Below are 20,231 nucleotides of genomic sequence, written 5' to 3'. Positions count from 1 at the left end.
GGGAGTCAGCACAACTTGGTGGCCAATCACAATATAGCACAAGATGATGTACGAACAACCAAGTACAGCACAGTCATGAGAGACCAGCGTTGCCTCTGTCACGAATTAATTGTTTTTCTCCTGATGTGAGACTCTTGCCACCTACCCAGATCAGTTCAATCTATGACACCGTTCTTAGCAAATGACTGCTTCAAGTTTGGCGATGATGTTTGCCTACCTCTTGTCCAAGTGTGAGCACTAGAAACATCATGAGAATATGAGAATATCAGTGGTTTTTGAACACTGTCCTGCTCACCCCAGTCGTATACCACCACGACGGCGAAGGCGACTATAAAACCACAAATCAATATTGGGCCATGACATTTCGATGCAACGAACCTAACCCATAACATAATCCAATATTCGAATGGATTAACGGCCACAAAGTGGGATCATTCGATTCTACGGTCATGTTCCAGGGATGGGTATAAGCAAGTGGGGGATGTTGGTGCTGTATAACAATAGCGTTCGTGCTAGATATACCACCGTGCAACTTTCCGCGCTCAGCACGTATCAAATCGCTAAAATCGGCATCAGAGTTATGGATATTTGATCCCACCTCAAGGCCTCAAGAACCTTGATTAGGTAAACAGTAAGCATTGTGGTGCAAATTGGAGCAAAAAGAGGTGGTCCTTGATTGAATCAAAATAGATTTTGATCTTCGAACCAGTATTACACATGCGACTACTTGACAGAACACCGAGAAGGTTTGTTGGTGCCTGTAATGTCGACAACTGCGATCTTTTGGGCCTTCCGTATGTACTAGGTCGAAAGAGAAATCGCACATCGTGATGGGAGTCGTCATACTAACGAAGTCGTAGATTTCCCCTGCAATAGACGGAACACTGATGCGCCCATCAATGGCCGCCATGCAATCGGGCTTTCTGGACAGACTAAATTGTGGCTCATGAAAGTGACAATATCGACCAATATCTAAGTCTCACCGGTTTACTGATGAGATGATAGTGAAGTTAGTGAAGATTCACCAGCACCCATGAGCCGGGTGTTACCGAAGAGTCGTGTACGTTTCATTATGTAATTAACCTCCGAGATAAGCTTCTCTCGAGGAGTATCCCATAGCATCCCATAGAATTACAACAACCATATGTAAGATAAACCGAGCACCATGGTACGATAGCCACGTCCAGCGTGCAATAAAAATAACCAATAAGCATACTACTAGTAGAACATCCACCAAGCAAGAATGAAAAGAAAGAATATCGTGAATAATAGAACAAAACGAGTACAAGTGTTGTTCGCCGTAGAGAGCAAATTGATTGTTTCCGAGTCAATGATTGGAGTAAATACTAGAGCACGGAAATAAGAAGTGGTGTTAGCACCAGCGACAGATGCAGGACAAGGCGAACGTACATATTCAAACACTGTCCTAGATTGCGTTCTTTGCGGGAACGATATATCCAGAAACCATCTTGGTAATCGGTTGGGGACAGAATTCATACTGTTCACGCTCAGCGTGGGCCCTTTTATCAAACAATACTTTACACTCCTTCTGATGCCGAGTCACAACATCGGTCCTGGACGCCGGCTTGTTGCAATAGGGGCACTGGTAGGACATATTGAAGTGCACCCCTTCGATGTGACGGCCCAAATTCTTTATCTCCTGTGTGTCCGAGCAATCTCCAAATTGGCAGGCAGACTTGGAGTTCTTGACTTTGACACCATGCCAAAACCACAGGTGTTCTTCGATCCGGGTCTTGTTCACCTCTACGAACAGACCACACGGTTGGTCAGTCCAATCGCATGAGCGCACGCAGGTCAATTCTGGTGAAAGGTCCTTCGTGACTTTGTCGGATCCATCAGCACAGTGGTTATCCACTTCCATCACCCCAAATCTGCTCGTTTGAAGCGGATTGCCGTCGGGATCGTGCGTCCTGCGGCTGCTGATGTCCACAGGCATTGGGTCGTGGACAGGCATGACCATAACCGTGGCACTGGCGTCCGCTGACATGTATGGACCGAAATTTCCAGATTTGCAGTCGTCGGTGATGTTCCGGCGCTTGCGCTTGCGCGATGTTGGTGCGATGGACGAACTTGCACCATCCTCGCATTCAAAGGTCTGGCGAGCTTTACGCTTGCGAGGCCTAGCAGACGCCGTCTTGTTGAGAGCAGAGGAAGATGGCTCCATGCTCGAGGCGACATTAGATTCCGTCTGCAAGGGAGCATGTTGACCCTGGGGGATTGTCGCGGTCGGGTGATACGCGTTGAATGAACCTGCGATGTTATGAGGTTGAGGTTGCTGGTAGTAAGGGTAGGAGGAAGTAGGAGGATATAGATGCTGGGGTGGTGCTGGAACGACCGCAGAGGGCTGCGAATGAGACACGTCAGGGGGTCCATTGGAATGATATTCATGTTGAGGCCAAGCATAGCCTGCCGCCGCCGCCGCAACGACCGAAGATGGCTGAGAACAATCAGGGTTGTATTCATGGGAAAATGCAGGGCCTTGCTGTGCGGCAGGGGGCTGCCTAAGATACACGCTGGGAGGCCCGTTCTTCAAGTATGCAGGGTTATATTCGTGCTGGGGCAATGTATGACCTTGCGAGGGCGCTCGAGGGACGGCAGAGGTCTGCGGAGGGTAACAAAATCCCTGATCAATGTGGGACAACTGTGGAAAACCAACCACTGGTGGCATGAATTTCTCCAATGTCGGGAACGACGCCTGAGGATTTTGAACATAGTTCAAATCATCCCGGGCCCTGAAGAAACAAATAAGGAAATTTTAATGGCGAGCGCTCAGTTGTGAGTGCACTTACCCCTGTTGCATCGCCGCGACGCCATCATAGTTTGATCTGTCGTTGAACGTGAGTTGCTTGGCCTAGGTAGTAGGCTGATTAACTTACTCGTTAACGTGAGCACCTGCTGGGCCTGCAAGCGCGTATCCTTTCGTCATATCACGCATAAATTCCTCGGTGTCTTTACACAATCTGTCCGAGACCGTAAGTTCGAGTAAATGATTTCAATGAGGTAGAGCCACGTACGCGTCCAGCTGGTTGCATACTTCGTGAAACGCCGCATCGCACCGGTTGACCAACTTAACCATGTTTTCTTTGGACAACGGAGTGGGATCAGGGTGGCCGTGGAGGGGTACGCGGTAATCCGAATCCGACATGTGTATAGAATTGCTAAGAAAATCATGAGATGAAGCGCCATCGTTAGCATATAGATATACCGACCCGACATGTGAGTAGACTTACATAGACATATCGATGAGCTCAACAAGATAAGTGGCTAAGGTGAAGGCACCCAGTTAAAAGGTAAAGGAAAGATGAGAGAAGTAAAGCAGAGAACGACGCCGTATTTTATACCGGTGGGGAAACAGTAGGCAAAGGACGACTGTGGACGTGCATCAAAGCCATCGATCTGGTATTATCCACCGACATCGCGTCTGTGGATGCTTCACTATAGGAGATGCGCGTGTATAATTCACCGCTTTGTGCCACCACGCTTGCACCATTCCACAACAACATAAATATCACTTACCCTTAATAAACTTAGAATGTGACGATGAAGTGAGTACCGGTACTTCTCCACTAAAGGGTGATATCACATGTGGAGAAATATGGCTCAAATAAAGGTCCAATTGAGAACAACGACAAACTTGTGGACTCGGAGCATTGTCGCGGCACATTCGACTACAGCCATGAACCTTGGCAGCGGCGCCTGCTTAAGACAGTAGCAAACGAGCTCGAGCACAAGGGGAAACGTGATATATTATAGCGCAGTAGAAAATTTGCAGATATGAAGGCGCGTTACGGTAGGATCATAGAGGTCTGAAAATTTTGGTGGTAGGGTCAGTCGCATTTTTTATTTGTAAACGTGCAAAGACACTTACCTTAAAACGCCCACTGCGTCGTAACCAAGTGTAGTTCTTAAGCCTAATGTAGCAATCGGACGGGGTGATGCAATGTGACCGCTCGAAGCACACCGCAATACGCTCGATGGAAACCATGGTTCGATTTTAGGCTGATACAAAATCCTACAAGTCAACTGGAGATATAACCGAGGACAAGCAGTCAGATAGCCCAATTATAATGCAAGATGAAGGAAACGTTCTGTGGGCTAGACCGTCCATCAACGTTCAACAGGTCGTACTATGAGGAAAATCATGATACATTACATATAGGTTTGAGACAGCCATATCAACAATACAGGATTACAATAACATTTTCAGAGGCATAGAGCTGTACAGATAGCACAATGGTCGCATTTATATTAGAATTCGCAGTAGCCCTCAGTTGTGCTGCCGGACCAGTGGATGAGAGTTCAGAAGAGCTCAAGCGTTTGTTGTGGTCTGTTTCGCAAAGGCTTTGAGGAGTTTCCTTATCGGAAGCTTCCAAGCACTTTGTAAAACTCGGCGAGTCCCTCGGGCTCCTTCATGTAAGAGGCAAGAGACAAGAGTACATACTTCGATCCGGGTCTTTTAGCAAGCACATCTTATAACTGTTGCTACTTATTGCAATTTCAATGAAAATGACTGTGTGATTGCAGCAGCAATGCCCTCGTTGAGAGCTAATCGAACATCCATGCACAGAATTATATCGACGTGCGTTGTGATAAATAGTTTCATCGTCGACACACCCGGACCCCTCATTTGCGTCAGCCGATGTACTACAACATTACCAGATCATTGCGGTACCGTCAAGGTTGCAACTTCTAACGTCCACAATATCCGTCTCCCAGCACAGGAGACCCCCGCACGTTCCCGAGATGCATGCGCCGCGTCAGTAGTCTCGGGGTCGAGCACGTCTCTTGCACTGAGATGATGAACAGCCAGGATAATGATCGTCAAGAGATTCATCTAGACCCTCGCGTCATCAGTCAGATCTACAGGTTGGCGAGGTGAACCTGATAGTTCGAGGCGAGAGGGTCACGAACGTCCAAGTTATAGAATTTCAGCAATCGAATAACAAGGTCATATGTCGAGCAACACACCTTTGAGTCAGGCAAATCGACATCAATGTTGAGACAGAAACGTGAACTCATCGTATGTGAGAAAAGAATCAATCAGCTGACATGAAAGAAATTGATAAAGGTGTGGGCCAGCATACATCGGCGATCGAGGACAGAGGTGTTGCTGAGTCGTAGTTACGGTGAGGGCAATTGATATGACTGTACGAGCAACTTGGTCAGATATATGCATATTCCTCCACATGCTTGAAGAATATGCACAAATCTGGCCCTGAAGACGGGAGAGAACATTCCGTGAGAATGACGATCTAGTAAGAGATTATGCGGAAGCTTATTAAATTCAGACGTACTGAATGGATGAAGAACAGTCAACGGAAGGAGCATGTCCTCAAACCAAGCTCTTTAACTGACCTTAGTACTATGAATGAAGTTCGACCGTGATGAACGTTGTCAGAGAGGCTTTGGCGAGCGGCAAGTATTTTCCTATTGCGGAATCCAAGCGAAATTTAGATTCCAACACTGCAAACTTGAACATTCATGTAATGTCTAAGCGATGGCAAAGACACTTGCTCTCAACTTGCATTCTACCACCTACTTATTACTTGAAGGTATTTCCTGTCGCTTTGAAAGTGGGATGTGACCACACTTCCCCGGGCTCGAGCGCAATATTAACGCCACTATATCTTTCGTCCGAAGGTGACCGAATAACTCCTTATATAAAACTATAAGCAAGTTCAGCATCATTCCATACCTTATCTCTGCTATCGACTCGCGCTTTACAAGATCCATGTCTTCTGATTCCAAGTCCCGTGTGCCTCTGGTCATCCTCGGGGCGGGGGTGATTGGACTCACTATCGCCTACACTGCTGTCTGTGATTCGGATGTGGCTTTTGATATCACGATCATAGCAAGAGATATGCCTGGGGATTGGCATTCTCAAGCTTGGGCAAGTCCATTCGCGGTACGTACCTGTCGAGCGATCTTCAGGCTCTTTTTTACTTCAATCTTGCTCAGGGCGCAAGCTGGTCTCCAAATGCGTTAGGTGCGACAGATGAACGCGTGCGACGATGGGAGCAAATAACATTGTAAGCGATATATTGTTAATGTTTCAAGTTTTACGGACAAGGCTTCTCAGTGATAGGTTATGGGACATGGCGCCATCAGGCTTGGTCAAAGTCAGTCTTTGTTTGAACGTTTGTCATTTGGCATGACTAACAAACATTCCAGAGATCACCTGCTAAGGTTCTCGGGGAGACGGATGGCGTTCTTTCTACCATCTGGTGGAAAGACCTTGTGCGCGATGTAAGTCCAATTTGTATGACCTGTTCTTAAATTCTAAGTACAAGGGTAGTTCAATTTGCTCTCAGAGTCTGAAGTCCCTACACCATTCAAAGTGGGCATTGCTTTCAACACGGTCACCATAAACCCTTTGGAATATTTACCATGGCTTCGATCAGAGCTCGAGTCTCGCGGTGTTGTGTTCCATTGTCAATACATAAGGAGCTTGGACGAAGTTAAGCCTTTTGTGGGGAAAACAGGGTTGTTGGTTAACGCAACGTCTCTTGGTGAGCACATGACATTGTCAGGTACCGATAGTTATTGACGGTCCGGATCCGAAGGTTCACGGTCTTTGATCGGAGTCGAAGATACAGCCATGTATCCGGTCAGGGGACAATCTATTATAGTCGAACGTAGCGGCTTGCAGGAATTCATCACAGTACGGTCTGGTCAGTCCGTATCAATATTGACCCTCACTATCCCTGATGTGTCCTTGCACGTAGGTGGCGGGTTATCAGAACTGCCCACATCCATTACTCCTCGCCCTGGGCTGACGCAAACGAACACCGCGTCCCTAAACGGAACACATCAAGTAGGAAACTGGGATACATCCTTGGATATGTCGGCTGCAAAAGGGATATTTGAGCGGTGCTCCGTCATAGCGCCATGTTTGAAAGACGAAGGGACGAAGATCCTCATGCATACTGTCGGCCTTAGGCCGGACAGGAAAGGCGGTCCACGTGTGGAGGCTGAGCGAATCTCGCTTCCTCTTATACAAAGTGACGGTTTAGCTCCCAACTCGGGCGAAGATGCAGGACAACAGCAGGACCTAACAGTTATTCACGCATATGGGATGGGGTGAGAGTAGTTTCCTAGATCGTGCGAGTTCTAACCTTCGGTTTCAGAGCCGCAGGCTACCAAAGATCATGGGGTGTAGCTATCGAAGTTCTATCTCTACTGAAGGAGAACATGGAAACAAGCCGCCGAAATCAACAGCACAATGTCTAACTCTACTTATCTTCGTTTCGAGCTTGCCATAGCACATGTATAACACTTAGCTTGAACCTAACACTCAACTGATATAACCCTTCATCCCTCAGTCCTTGGCTTCTCAGCCCCCGTCCTGGTGAACATAGCCTCCTTTCTGCTATGAATACTCGACGAGGAACGATACCGAATGGACCGCAACAGAATATGTATTCATAGCTCTTCCTTCCTCAGCTGACAGCATTCCTGCATATTAAGAAGAATGACCCACGGCAACTTCAATACCGGTGCGCGTGTTCAGGATATTTTGAATGCTGTAAAAATGATTGTGCGAAGGTATGCCTGATTTTGGTGCTGGAAGAATGACAAGTTGATGCCGGACTACAAATTTCCTATACCTGGATAGGGGAAGAAAGCTGCGCCCTTCTTCGGCCGCCGTCAGCGTTTACGCAGGGCTGCATTCCATCAGCAATGAGAATCACATCGACCTTGGCAACATGTCTTCTATACATCACGAACGTGGGACTGATACATATTTCAGACGGCCAAGCCCACTAGGTATACCTATCCCAAAACCGCTTATTGCTTCAAGGGTAAGGCCCAAGATTTTGCACAGGCGCTGGAGATCTCTTTTTTTTGACCACGTGAACACATCACAGGCGCTTGCAGAAGGTTGCATTTTGCGAAGGCAACTTATCTGAAGCGACTACAGAGTATCATAAACATTTTAGAGGCGAGCCCGAAAGTTGTCCTTTGGTATACGGTCTGAAAATGCGTTCATGCAAGGGACTATGACCTTGCGGGGGAGAGTCATCCAGACAGTCTCCTTGTGCTGCGCGCTGCACACACGTTCCTATACAGATCTCATGGCTCTGCATGTTTAAATGTCACGATTGAAGATTGTGATATGCAAGGTTTCAAGCTTCGATATTCAGCTTCCATGGACATGGACTGGGAGAAATTGCTTTTTGACTGCGCTCTACGTGCAGAGCACTTTGCTGTCCTTGAGCACTGAAATGGGAGTGCCTCCCAAAAATTTGCACAAGTTGCTTACCATTCAACGCTCAGTGCTGAACATACACTAACTTTGATAAATGTTCATCGACCAGCAGAACACTGCCTCACTACCCGCGCAACTTGATAAAGGGTAAACTTATAGCAATAACAATTCTGCCAAATTGATCAGAATCGTCCCTATATGTATATGCAAGACATAAAAGCTGGTCATCGTCATACGGCGTTCCTCGATCCTCAGAGGATTTCATACTACCTCGCGAAAAATGCGTTTCTCCCTCCTCATCGTTGCTGCTTTGACAACATCTATGTTTGTCAGTGCATGTTCCTACCCGGGTGGATCTTGCATAACATATCGGGATTGTTGCGGTGGCACGAATTGTGCCGGTTCTGTGAGTATGAGCAGGTCGCTGTACAAACACATGTACTGACCTGCGCGCCTCAGAATGGAGTCATGACATGCCAGTATGAGTAGTCTTTTGAAATTGAGCCGGCAGCCTGAGGGGCATGTCGCGACGGTGCGTCATGTTTCCGCTTTCGCTTTGATATCATGGTTGATCAGTATAGTTAATACCCAGTTCGAAAACTCTGAAAATGATCGAGCTTGGTTTGAGTTCGAGAGGCTGTCGAAATGGGCGTTAGTGTTCCTGCAGTCGTCAGATTCGATGCCCGAGTCGGATAATATTCATATCAATAGTAGAATGGATCAATGCATGCACCTAGCAGCGTTTATACAGCTCTTCCCAACATCCATCCACAATAAGAACGACCCAATGAAGACCGTGCAGGACACGGGAGATGACAACAATGAAGAAAAAGGGAAGGCGCACTCAAACACGTGGCTGAAGGAGGGATGAGTGGAATTGCAGACGTGATCATGTACCATAACTTCCTATACCTGGACGGTCTGTGTAGGGGAAGAAAGCTGCGCCTTTTCTTCTTCGGCCAGGCTGCATTCCATCAGTAATGAGAGCTACATCGACGTTCTCCTTGCGCTGCACGCATCTCATATGCACGGCTCTGCATGTTTCAATATCAAGGGTTTCAAGCATTCCATATTCAGCTTCCATGGATTAGCGGAAATTGCCTTTATGTATGCTACTCCTCACTCCCGCACAAACAATTGAAGCTTGTTCGGTAACCTGAGTTTGAATGAAAGTTGGGCGCAAAGTTTGACAATGCACAGCATTGAACAGGCGGCACGACGAACGCCGGTGTCGGAGATCGAATGTCTTTCCCTTCCGACCATGGCCACGAAATCTGTTATCAGCCATCGCGCATATGATCAGCGCAGAAAGCAGATCTTTGTAGCAGTCGCTACTTTCATAATCTGTAGCCAACTCCAGCTGATACAAATGTCTTTACCAAAGGAGAAGGCTCACTGGGAGGATGCTGAGGTTGATGCCCTCCTCGACTATCTTATCACACAACGATCAAAGTTGGCTGGAACCAACTTCAAAGAACCGACCTACAATGAAGCTGCCCTCAAGATCGCAGGGTTGAAGAAAAGTGGCCCAGTAAAGACGGCATCACATTGCAGGGTTAAATGGGCAGGGGTATGTTGTCTCTTGTGCCACTCTGAGTCCAGCCATCGCTGATGCAAATATTTTAGTTAAAATCTACTTACAATGCTATTGAGAAATATCGCAACCGATCCGGGTGTCATTGGGATAGTTAACATGGTGCTAGCATTCAGGGGGAGGCAGCTGAATCTGTGTGGAATGAATTTATTCACGTATGTAATCACATTTATGTATTAATTTCAGCTGAATTTATCTTGCCACAGAGCAGCTCTGGGAAGTCCATGAAGTCGTTCAAGAACACCGGTTGGAGGTTCTACAACAAGATGGACCAAATCCTACCGACTAACAGCATTGCACATGGATCTGCTTCATACAACCCCACGTCATCAGCTGCAACCGGCACTCAAGTCCCAGTGCCAGGTCCCAGTGTCAGTAACATCACTGATGATGCTGCACCAGTACCAGGTCCCAGCACCAGCACCAGCAACATCACTCATGATGTCAGTACTAGTATCCCTGCCCTCATGCCGCCTCCTTCTTCTACCTCTAGCCTGGGAAAGCACCAGCTCGATGATATGACGTCAGTTGCCCCTTCCGCATCCATCATGTCTGAGTTGGTCTCGCAGCTGGTACCATCAGAATCCGACAGCAAGAAGCTCAAGTTAACGGGTACGAGTCGGCGTAGCAGTGGGAATGGTGGCAGAAAGGGCAAAGATGCTGCCAGCGCCGCCGCATGGATGAACCTGCAAGGTTCCATTAATCGCCTGACCGATGGTCTTACAACATCGACCGTCACTGAAGATTCTCGGATGGCGGATGAAACAAGACGTGCGCTGGACAGCATGCAAGCAGAAGAGGACTTGTCGCATGATGAGAAGATTGTCCTCTTGAACGTGTTCCTGCTGAACGCGAGAATATGCACTGTGTATTTGAGTACCACGCCGGAGCTTCACATTGGTTTTTTGCGGTCTATCATTCAACAAGTCAAGCACAATATTCCATTTTTGTAGTAGTAGCAGAATGTTGTACTACTACTGTATCAAATAGCATCATCGTTGTCAGCATCATTTTCAAGCTCTGCATACTGTTCATCATCTGAAGCCGCCTCCTCATCACTTTCCAAGAACTGATCTACATCCATCAAGTCTCGTTCATACAAGTAGTTTTGATAATCCTCCCACATTTGCGTTGCAATCTGATCACGAAGGTTGTTTGCGTTGGTATGAATGGGCGCTGCACCTGAGTTATCGGTGTCGGCATGTCCTGGAGGTGCTGGGAAGGTGTCGTGATGGTTGTCATTGACAACGGGTATGTGCGGCAAAGGACCTTCGTCTGGGTCATGAGCGCGGATGTAATTGTGAAGAGCGCATAGCGCTGTAGGAATCCGTGCCTGAATGTCAATGCTATATTCAGGGGATATGAGAAGGATGTGAAAACGACGTTTCACAACACCAAAAATTCGTTCAATGATGTTGCGAGCTGATGCATGACGGAGGTTGAACAACTCTTCTTTGTTAACAGGTCTAAAAAATAATGTCAGATGAGCAAAAAAAAACAACTGAAGGTTTACCTAGTGCTAGCACGGCCCCATTCAGCAAGGTGATAGCGAATGCCACGATAGGGGACTAAGAGCTCTTTACATGAGGGGAACCCTGAATCAGCAAGAAGATATTTTCCAGGCGGGATATTCAGGCCATCATTGCAAGCTACATCCCAGAGTCGAGCATCGGTTGCTGATCCCTCCCAGCTGGTCAGTGTGAATGTGTCACAACCCAATAACGAATTAACGCTGGGCAGAGACTAGGACTCAAACGAAGGTTATCACAACAAAAAGGATAATGAGCAGGTACGTCTTGGATTGCTACGGTGTAGAAACAAGAGGTTTGAACTAAGGAATTATCTACCAAGACATGCTAACTATATACAACTATTGAGACGGAGATTGAAGCTGAGTTACAACTACTAGCCAATCATAAAAAGAGAAAGGGAATCGTACCATAGAACATCGTGGAATATTAAAGAAGCATCACGTGACCATATCTTATCTTATCTTATCTAATCACAATCAAAGAACTCGTCTTCTTCATCAGTCACATCGAAGACACGTGTCGTAGGCGCTAAAGGTATTTCGGGAATGGTAGACGCTTTCAAGGTAGGGTTAGGGTTTATCTTAGGCGCTGTGTATTGACGCTTAGGAAGATTCAGGAAAGAATAATGGTTTGTTAAAGGTACTCGTGACAGAATGTAAAATTAAGGTCAAAATCGCACACAAAAAGGCAATTTTGAGAGATGAAGCCTTTGCGATTGTAATAGAGGTGGCAGCTGTGTGAAGGAGGGTATGCATGGATATGACTGCCGTCAATCGCTCCGATGGCATCTTTGAAGTAAGGCCAGCGTTTTGGGTTGTCGCAAATTTCACTTGAGATAGGTGTGCTGTCAGTGGGAAGGCGGACATGTATTGTGTAGAATGGATGGGACAAAAAAATAAAGAGCATCTTGCGGAAATAGCTGTTATATGAGTGACTTGGGGTTAGTACTAAGTTCAAGCAAGGTTTTGCAAACTACAAACCGAGAGACTGTATCATTTGACCGCTGGAATCGTTCCGCAAGATGTCTTAAAGATAATCTGGTCACACACGCATATAGGAATATTGCCAGCTGCTCCTCTAATGATACGTGGCGTGAATCTGCATGGCCAAGGCTTCGAAGATCGTTGACCAAACTCTCAAAGACCTCAGCGTGCACCCCAAGCTCACAGTGTATGCGTTCAGGGTGGCCAACAATTAATTCCATCACCCATTCTTGACCGGTCAATGACGAAGTGTGGTAGGGCTCAGGATCCTCAGGGGTCTGTTGTATGAGTAGATGTGTAGTAGCGGCAAGCAATATGTTTATCAGGAGAGCAATGTAACGGAAAGTGCGCTTGTGGACTTCTGCTCTTGCGATGTGCACTGTATCTGGTTGAGTTTGCTGAAGAAGATGAGCTGCAGTGAGATGCCCCCCATGGGGGGTAATGGGATTAGGGAATAGTGGCTGATTTACTGATAGGAGTCCCTGTGGATCCATGGCTGGTATGTTGTACCGACTCGTAATACCTGTGATGATCAGCACTGATCCTTTTCAGTCTCCGCTCACAACTCAGACGCACCTGCGCCACATCAAAATTGTGCGTTGAAGTAAAGTTGCTCTAACGTGGATTACCGAACAAGCTCTATAGCAATAACAATTCTGCCAGATTGATCAGAATCGTGCTAATATGTATATGCAGGTCCCAGGGCATAGAAAGCCTGTCGTGTTCCTCCCATCCTCACAGATGTCTCCCTTCAGAGGATTTCATACTATTAACTCGCACAGAAAAATGTGTTTCTTCCTCGTTATTCATATTGTTGCTGCTTTGACACCATCTATGTTTGTCAATGCATGTCTCGCCGAGAAGAGTCATTGCAGAATAAATGGCAAGGCCCAGTGTTGTTCTGGCTTCACATGTGCCCTCCAGGATGTGAGTATGAGCGTGTCGCTGTGTAAACACACACACATATATACTAACCTGCACGCCTCAGGATGGGAGCTCGCAATGCGAGGAGTGTCTTCGTCTGATTCGCTGCCCGAGTTAGATGATATTTCATATCAAGAAACTACCTCCAGAGTCGATCAATGCATACACCTAGCAGCGTCTATATAGCTCTTCCCAACACCCATCCACAACAAGAACAACACAACGAAGACTGTGCAGGACACGGGAGATGATGTCAACAAAAAAGGAACGGAAAGGAACGGAAAGCGCACTCAAACAGGAGGGATGAGTGAAATTGCAGACGTGATTATGTGCCATAAACAATAAGTGGGGGAAAGAAATGTGCCTCTATATAGTGTAGTCTATGTGTAGAAATGCGATGTGAATGGTCCATCCTGTCGAGTTTGCTAGTCGTAAACGTTGATGCTCATTCTTCATTCCCGGCTCACGTCACTACAAATGTGGTCAGTCCATTACTCACAAAGAGATGAAGAAAGCTTGGTCGAAATAGAAGGTAGAAAGGGAAGACAGACAGAAACAAATTTTAGTACCCACCGTCCCCATAACTTCACCCTCATCCAGTCTCCAGCAACCAGGCTTCGATTTTGCAGGGAGAACAGAATGCTCAGATATGCACTCCGCCAGAACATGAACGTCGCAACACCTCCACTCGTCCACTATAGCCCAGTCAGTTCATATATCCAACAGTGACGGTAGTAAACAACATGCCTCACGCCCAAAAATAGGCAAGTCGGCAATCGCCTTGTCCGAGCCGATGTAGCTGTAGATAACGCGTTAAGAGAGGGATAAAGCAGAACAAGGAAACACGCACGCCAACGAGCCTTGATGACTGTAGTGGATAAAGGGGAAACCTATAGCAATAACAATTCTGCCAGATTGATCAAAATCGTGCTTATATGTATATGCAGGACATAAAAGCTGGTCATCTTCATACTGTGTTCCTCGATCCTCAGAGGATTTCATAATTACCTCGCACAGAAAAATGTGTTTCTCCTCATTGTTGCCGCTTTAACAACATCCATGTTGTTTGTCGGTGCATGTTCCGTCAAGGGTCAATCTTGCAGAGCATATACTGATTGTTGCGCTGGCACGAATTGTGCCCACATTTCGGTGAGTATGAGCAGGTCGCTGTGCAAACACATGTGCTGACCTGCGCGCCTCAGCCTAAAGTCTTGACATGCCAGTAGTCTTTTGAAAATTGCCTGAGGGACATGTCGTGACAGTGCGTCATGTTTCGACTTTCGCTTTGATATCATGGTTGATTAGTATAATTGATACCCAGTTCGAAAACTCTTGAAATGATCGAGCTTAGTTTGAGTTCGAGAGGCTGTCGAAACGGGCGTTAGTGTTCCTGCAGTCGTCAGATTCGCTGCCCGAGTTGGATAATGTTCATATCAATAGTAGAATGGATCCATTTCTGCTGTGAATACTCGACGGGTAAGGATGTCGAGCGGACCGCCACAGAATATATATTTATAGCTCTTCCTTCCTCAGCTGACAGCATTCCTGTATATCGCGAAGAGTGACCCACGGCAACTTGAATGATATTGGGGCGCGTGTTCAGGATATCCTGAACATGTGGAGGTAGGCCTGAATTTGGTGCTGGAAGAATATTAATGACAAGTTAATGCCGGACTACAAACTGAACTTCCTATACCTGAGCAGTCTGTATAGGGGAAGAAAGCTGAGCCTTTTCTTCTTCGGCCGCCGGGTCAGCGTTTTAAAGCAGGGCTACATTCCATATTTTCAGCTTCCATGGATTTGGGCATCTCGTATCGTGTGAGAGTGGGGAATTAGTCAGACTGGTCGATCTCGGAAAAATTTGGCGGGCGAAACGCGGAGGTCGAAGTTTAGCAGGTGCCGGTTGTGCCGGGTGTCGTGACATTGTACAGAACACTGTAGAGGGTTGGCTATCACAGTTACACCCTTAAAATTGCTTCAAAAATATCATGTACGCTGAATGCAGTGCGCGAACAAAAGTTTCTGAGTGATAGTCGACAGCCGGCACGACCGGCACCTGCTAAATTGAAACTCCGTGCTTCGCCTGCTGAGATCGATACATACTAGTACTACATCCCTATTCTAGGGTACCTAGACTTGCTGATTTTGAGGCTGCGAGGATGCCCACCCGCCCTCACAGCTCACCTCTTCTCTCTCTTTTGCACAGGTTGGGGCCGCTATCGGGGCTTGCACCCAAAAAACTATCTGCTTCAATAAAGTGTAGATTCTTTTTTTCTCTCGCTACCACTACTATGACCGCTGCACGACAGCAAACACAAAGTAGCAGAAATTTTCTTTACATATGCTCTTGTTACCAGCACTCAAACACGTGGCTGAAGGAGGGGATGAGTGAAATTGCAGACGTGATCATAATGTACCATATTAACTCCCTACACCTGGGCGGGGAAGAAAGCTGCGCCCTTTCTTCTTCGGTCGGGCTGCATTCCATCAGTAATGAGAGCTACATGGACGTTCTCCTTCTGCACGCACGTTCCTATACAGATCTCATATGCACGGCTCTGCGTGTTTAAACGTCAAGGGTTTCAAGCATTCCATATTCAGCTTCCATGGATTAGCAGAAATTGCCTTTACGTACTATGCTGCTGTTACCACTGGAAGTGAGGACCTCAGTCCCGCACAAATGAAGTGGGAAAACTTATAGCAATAGCAATTCTGCCAGATTGATCAGAATCGTACCTATATGTATACGGAGGACATAAAAAGCCAGTCGTGTTCCCCCCATCCTCAGAGACATCTTCCTTCAGAGGATTTCATACTATTACCTCGCACAGAAAAATGCGTTTCCTCCTCGTTATTAACATTGTTGCTGCTTTGACAACATCTATGTTTGTCAATGCATGTCTCGCCGAGCTGAGTACTTGCCAACCACATGGCGAGGTCGAGTGTTGTTATGGCTCCACATGTGTCCTCCAGAATGTGAGTATGAGCAGGTCGCTGTGCAAACACACATATATACTAACCTGCGTGCTTCAGGATGCGAGCCCGAAATGCGAGAAGTGTCTTAACTGCCCGAGTTAGACAATATTCATACCAATAGTAGAATGGATCAATGCATGCACCTAGCAGCGTCTATATAGCTCTTCCCAACACCCATCCACAATAAAAATAACCCAACGAAGACCGTGCAGGACATTGGGAAATGATGTCAACAAAAAATGAACGAAAAGGAACGGAAAGCGCACTCAAACAGGAGAGATAAGTGAAATTGCAGACGTGATTATGTAACATAAACGATAAGCGGGGGAAAAGAAATGTGCCTCTATAGTGTAGTCTATGTCTAGAAATGCGATGTGAATGGTCCATCCTGTCGAGTTCGCTAGTCGTGAGCGTTGATGCTCATTCTTCATTCCCGGCTCACGTCACTACAAATGTGATCAGTCCATTATATTTGGAGGCAGAAAGGGAAGACAGAAACAAAGTTTAGTACTCACCGTCCCCATAACTTCACCCTTATCCAGTCTCCAGCAACCAAGCTTCGATTTCGCAGGGAGAACAGAGTGCTCAGATATGCACTCCGCCAGAACATGAACGTCGCAACACCTCCACTCGTCCACTATAGCCCAGTCAGTTCATATATCCAACAGTTACGGTAGTAAACAACATACCTCACGCCCAAAAATAGGCAAGTCGGCAATCGCCTTGTCCGAGCCGATATAGCTGTAGATAATGCGTTAATAGAGGGAAGCAAGCAGAACAAGGAAACACGCACGCCAACGAGCCTTGATGGCTGTAGTGGAAAGGCTTCAACTTGACCTTGTCTATCTGCTTCTTCAGTTTCTCTGCCTGGTCGCTGTCTTTGACATGCGACAAGTCAGCCTCGAGTTGGTCTTTCTTCGCAAGTAACTTGAACACGCGCGAGAGATATGAACCCTGTTGGCTTGCGACCTGGGCAGTCGGAGCGTAAGACGAGGCCGTACAGTCCCCGATAGCGAAGATATTGCTGGCTCCCTTCATGCGGAGGTGATCGTCGATGGAAATCCCACGCTTATTCGTCTGGTCTTCAGGGAGCTTCGCCATCAGATCCCGTGTTATTTGGCGACTAGTGTTGCCCTATGAGAAGACAGATGAAAAGCAGAAACACCACGACGAGAACAGAACATACAGCAGCCCAAATAACCATCCCGCACGGCACCTCCCGTTCGACACCATCGGGGCCCTTGAGAACGACACTCTTCTCGTTGACCTTCCTCACCATGGTCTTGGTGAGGATATCAATGTCGGACTCCTTGAACGTGCGCTCGGTATAGGCAATCAGTTCTTTGCTGAATGAGGGAAGGACATTGGGAAGAGCCTCGACAAGCGTGATGCGGATCCGTGAGGCAAGCTCTGGGTACCATGACTTGAGATCCTCCTTGATAAAGAAGATACACGGTCAAGTTCCAGTAAATGGAGGAGGAAAAATGACAGTCGTACCTCCAAGAAGTCACGGAGTTCGCCACTGAGTTCGATACCCGTTGGTCCACCACCCACCACCACCTGCCAAAGAGTGAGCACATGGTCCCATATAATGGAAGTTCACATAGAATAAAGAGATTCATCTGTACTGGCGATAATCACCAGGTATCAGAGTTCCCTCACAATGGAGGGATCAAGTTTCGAAAACGTAAAGGTCGGAAAGATAAGAAAGAGAAAGTAGCGAATCGTTAAACATACCATATGCAACAACCGGTCTTTTTCCTCATCACTTTGGCCTGGGAAAGCAGCAGTCTCTACGCCTACAAGCAACTATAAGCTGTACATCACAAATGATGAATGATGTTGAAACGCACAGTCCAAAAAGCGTCTTTGCATCTGCAGTATATCATTGTATTCAATAAGGTGGCAGAGGCTAGAGGGAGTATAGTCGTACCTTCTCAGCATCATGCAGTTCTTTCATGAAGCATGCATGTTCCTTCACGCCAGGAATACCAAATGTCTGCGTCTCGGCCCCGACAGCATATACAAGATAGTCGTACGGTATGGTCGTACTGGATATTTGGCCTCGGATCTCAGAGTCATCTGTGATAATTCAGTTCTCTCTATTCTATGAAAGAATAGCAAGGGGTGGAAAACGCACCTGAGAGCGTAACAGTCTTGTTAACCGGCTATTGCAAATAAAGGACTTTTAATCTCTGCCGAGTAATGTACGACGAGAGACGTACGTCAACTTCCTTGGCCTCTGCTTCAATGACTAAGACCTGACGTTGTTTGTGCCGCGTCAGGTAGCGAGTAGCTGCGTTTTTGTTATTGTTGCAATTCGCGGTAGGCGAGAATGAAGCGAACTCACGCTGTAGGATAGATCGTGCATTCAGCGTGCCGACTGCAACGGAAGGAAGGAGAGGCGTGAAGAGGAAGAAGTTCTTTGGTGAGACAACGATCTAGTGCATCATGCAATCAGTCCGTGAATACGGTACTATCGAACATGTGACATACAGTGTTATAATCGCTGGTGTCGAGCCCTTTAAGGAGGCTCGTCGCTCCCCAGCCGCTGCCCAAAACAACCAAGGTCTTCTTTGAGGGATCGAACGGGAGTTGTGGCCCCGGGTTTTTTTCCTTATGTGCGATGTAGTAGAAGGTGGCGGAAGCTGTGTTTTAAGATTACATGGTGGTCGGATAAAAGAACGATCTACAATCAGTCAAAAGTGTTGCTCGCCAGAACACAGCACTTGCCTCCGATCACTGTTACGAGTGTCACACGTCCCAAAGTCTGCAAAAAGTATCCCCATCTCCGTTGAGACGGTGGTGGTGGTGGAGGCGGAGTCTATTCATAATGACGAGTTAAGAAGCCGACAAGAAAGCTAGACGCGGGAAACATACCTGTGATGCAACGGCGCCCTTCGAGGCTACAGACCCAGATTGGGCTCTTGAAGTCGAAGCTGTCAAGAAATGTTTTTGTACGTGCGTGTGAGAGCGGACAAGCGTCCTGCCCATAGACGCGATGCGAACTGTGCACCAAAATAACTCATCGTAAAAAATCCGACTTGCAAGTTTGATCAAAACATACCATGTCGTGCAGCCTGCATCGGAGGAGAAGACAAGAGGAGGTTTTGGAAAAAAAAGATTAATGGCTGTATATAACTTTTAAGGCTTCTCGGGGAGTCGAGGACAAATTGGTCCAAATGACGATTTCAATTCGCTTCCGGCTCACCTCCGCTTCGGCGCCTAACTAAGTGCTTGACATCCGAGATTACCCGAAAGGGAATAGATCTACGCCGGTATCTACCTTGCTTTAGCCTTGTTTCTAAGTTCTTGTTTCAAAATCAAGTAGACTGCACTTGGCGTGGTCTAATATCCGAGCCAGCATGCAATGCGCCGTCCTGGACATCACTTCCCTTTTAACTAGCGGATAACTCATGCTCGTTTTCCCGAACGACGCTTTCCGGTTTATTCTAGGAGTCCCAGCCGCCGGACTGCACTTAATACCGAACGAATCAAATCGCAAAGCAACCGCCTATAATATGCCGCTGTAGTCAAACCAGCTGCATCGCATTGGTTCTACTAAGTCGTAGGCCATGGCGATAGCACAGCTAGCTGGTCCTTACTTAGCTTGAGAAGGCCTAACCAATCGGAATCATGGCTCCATAGGCAGCACCCTATGACTCCTCGACTCCCACGAAGTTAGTGGAGGAAGGGCTCTTGTTGTGTTCCCATCTCCTATAACCTTTGCCGACTCTACCCGTTTTCTTCGGGCGTTCGCGTATGATCAAAGACATAGGAATTTCTTGTGGTCAAACATGACTTCACTCTCTTCAGTCGCTCAACACTCTAAACACATTACTCCGCACTTCGTCCCAGTACCCTGTACAACTGCGAGTGTGGCGAAAGAGCGCATGGCGCCCTTGTCACAACTAGTATCCGGAATTCCATTTGATATCCGCATCGCATCACATCTCCTGTCGCCCGTTCTCCCTTGCGTGGCTCTCGGCGAT

General features: G+C 47.1%; 4 protein-coding genes across 4 annotated transcripts; 1 reads left to right on the top strand and 3 right to left on the bottom strand.

Moving 5' to 3' along the window:
- Nucleotides 1-1,139: 1,139 nt before the first annotated feature.
- EDB93DRAFT_1328312 (uncharacterized protein) lies at nt 1,140-3,296 on the bottom strand. The gene is made up of 6 exons (XM_041455115.1): nt 3,252-3,296; nt 3,036-3,179; nt 2,898-2,981; nt 2,811-2,846; nt 1,411-2,753; nt 1,140-1,346 (listed from the first exon to the last, which is right to left on the bottom strand). The coding sequence occupies exons 1-5, from the start codon at nt 3,257-3,259 to the stop codon at nt 1,427-1,429; spliced, it is 1,599 nt and encodes a 532-aa protein (XP_041307852.1). The 5' UTR covers nt 3,260-3,296; the 3' UTR covers nt 1,140-1,346; nt 1,411-1,426.
- Nucleotides 3,297-5,491: 2,195 nt separating this feature from the next.
- EDB93DRAFT_1280349 (uncharacterized protein) lies at nt 5,492-7,251 on the top strand (the record flags this gene model as incomplete). The annotated part of the gene is made up of 8 exons (XM_041454441.1): nt 5,492-5,926; nt 5,980-6,050; nt 6,101-6,140; nt 6,193-6,267; nt 6,317-6,530; nt 6,585-6,692; nt 6,747-7,101; nt 7,149-7,251. The coding sequence occupies exons 1-8, from the start codon at nt 5,753-5,755 to the stop codon at nt 7,249-7,251; spliced, it is 1,140 nt and encodes a 379-aa protein (XP_041307851.1). The 5' UTR covers nt 5,492-5,752.
- A 5,986-nt stretch (nt 7,252-13,237) lies between these two features.
- Nucleotides 13,238-14,475, bottom strand: EDB93DRAFT_1144813 (uncharacterized protein). Its single transcript, XM_041449452.1, has 7 exons — nt 14,453-14,475; nt 14,272-14,374; nt 14,114-14,170; nt 14,011-14,062; nt 13,837-13,958; nt 13,329-13,734; nt 13,238-13,267 (listed from the first exon to the last, which is right to left on the bottom strand). The coding sequence occupies exons 2-6, from the start codon at nt 14,322-14,324 to the stop codon at nt 13,716-13,718; spliced, it is 303 nt and encodes a 100-aa protein (XP_041307850.1). The 5' UTR covers nt 14,325-14,374; nt 14,453-14,475; the 3' UTR covers nt 13,238-13,267; nt 13,329-13,715.
- Nucleotides 14,476-16,750: 2,275 nt separating this feature from the next.
- On the bottom strand, nt 16,751-19,233 carry EDB93DRAFT_1240508 (NDE2, mitochondrial external NADH dehydrogenase; the record flags this gene model as incomplete). The annotated part of the gene is made up of 14 exons (XM_041451768.1): nt 16,751-16,876; nt 16,929-16,980; nt 17,033-17,373; nt 17,426-17,674; nt 17,737-17,799; nt 17,977-18,038; nt 18,093-18,114; nt 18,173-18,321; nt 18,380-18,407; nt 18,465-18,535; nt 18,590-18,680; nt 18,736-18,887; nt 18,973-19,063; nt 19,120-19,233. The coding sequence occupies 14 exons, from the start codon at nt 19,231-19,233 to the stop codon at nt 16,751-16,753; spliced, it is 1,611 nt and encodes a 536-aa protein (XP_041307849.1).
- Between the last annotated feature and the right edge of the window lie 998 nt (nt 19,234-20,231).

Source organism: Suillus bovinus, assembly GCF_016758785.1.
Source record: "Suillus bovinus strain UH-Sbo-P2 chromosome Unknown EDB93scaffold_26, whole genome shotgun sequence".
NCBI classification, from domain to species: domain Eukaryota; kingdom Fungi; phylum Basidiomycota; class Agaricomycetes; order Boletales; family Suillaceae; genus Suillus; species Suillus bovinus.
Note: the sequence above shows the minus strand (reverse complement) of the source record. Positions and strands in the feature narration are given on the sequence as shown.

Bases quoted from the DNA above. Each gene is read 5' to 3' on its own strand.
- EDB93DRAFT_1328312 (XM_041455115.1), bottom strand. The intron at 2,847-2,897 runs GTAAGTTAATCA...GTTCAACGACAG, and splicing joins GCAGGTGCTCACGTTAACGA to ATCAAACTATGATGGCGTCG. The intron at 2,754-2,810 runs GTAAGTGCACTC...TTGTTTCTTCAG, and splicing joins GTCGCGGCGATGCAACAGGG to GGCCCGGGATGATTTGAACT.
- EDB93DRAFT_1144813 (XM_041449452.1), bottom strand. From the start codon at position 14,324: ATGGATGTTGTTAAAGCGGCAACAATGAGGAGAAACACATTTTTCTGT. The intron at 14,171-14,271 runs GTAATTATGAAA...TCAATCTGGCAG, and splicing joins AACACATTTTTCTGTGCGAG to AATTGTTATTGCTATAGGTT. The intron at 14,063-14,113 runs GTGCGTGTTTCC...CGTTATCTACAG, and splicing joins AGTCATCAAGGCTCGTTGGC to CTACATCGGCTCGGACAAGG.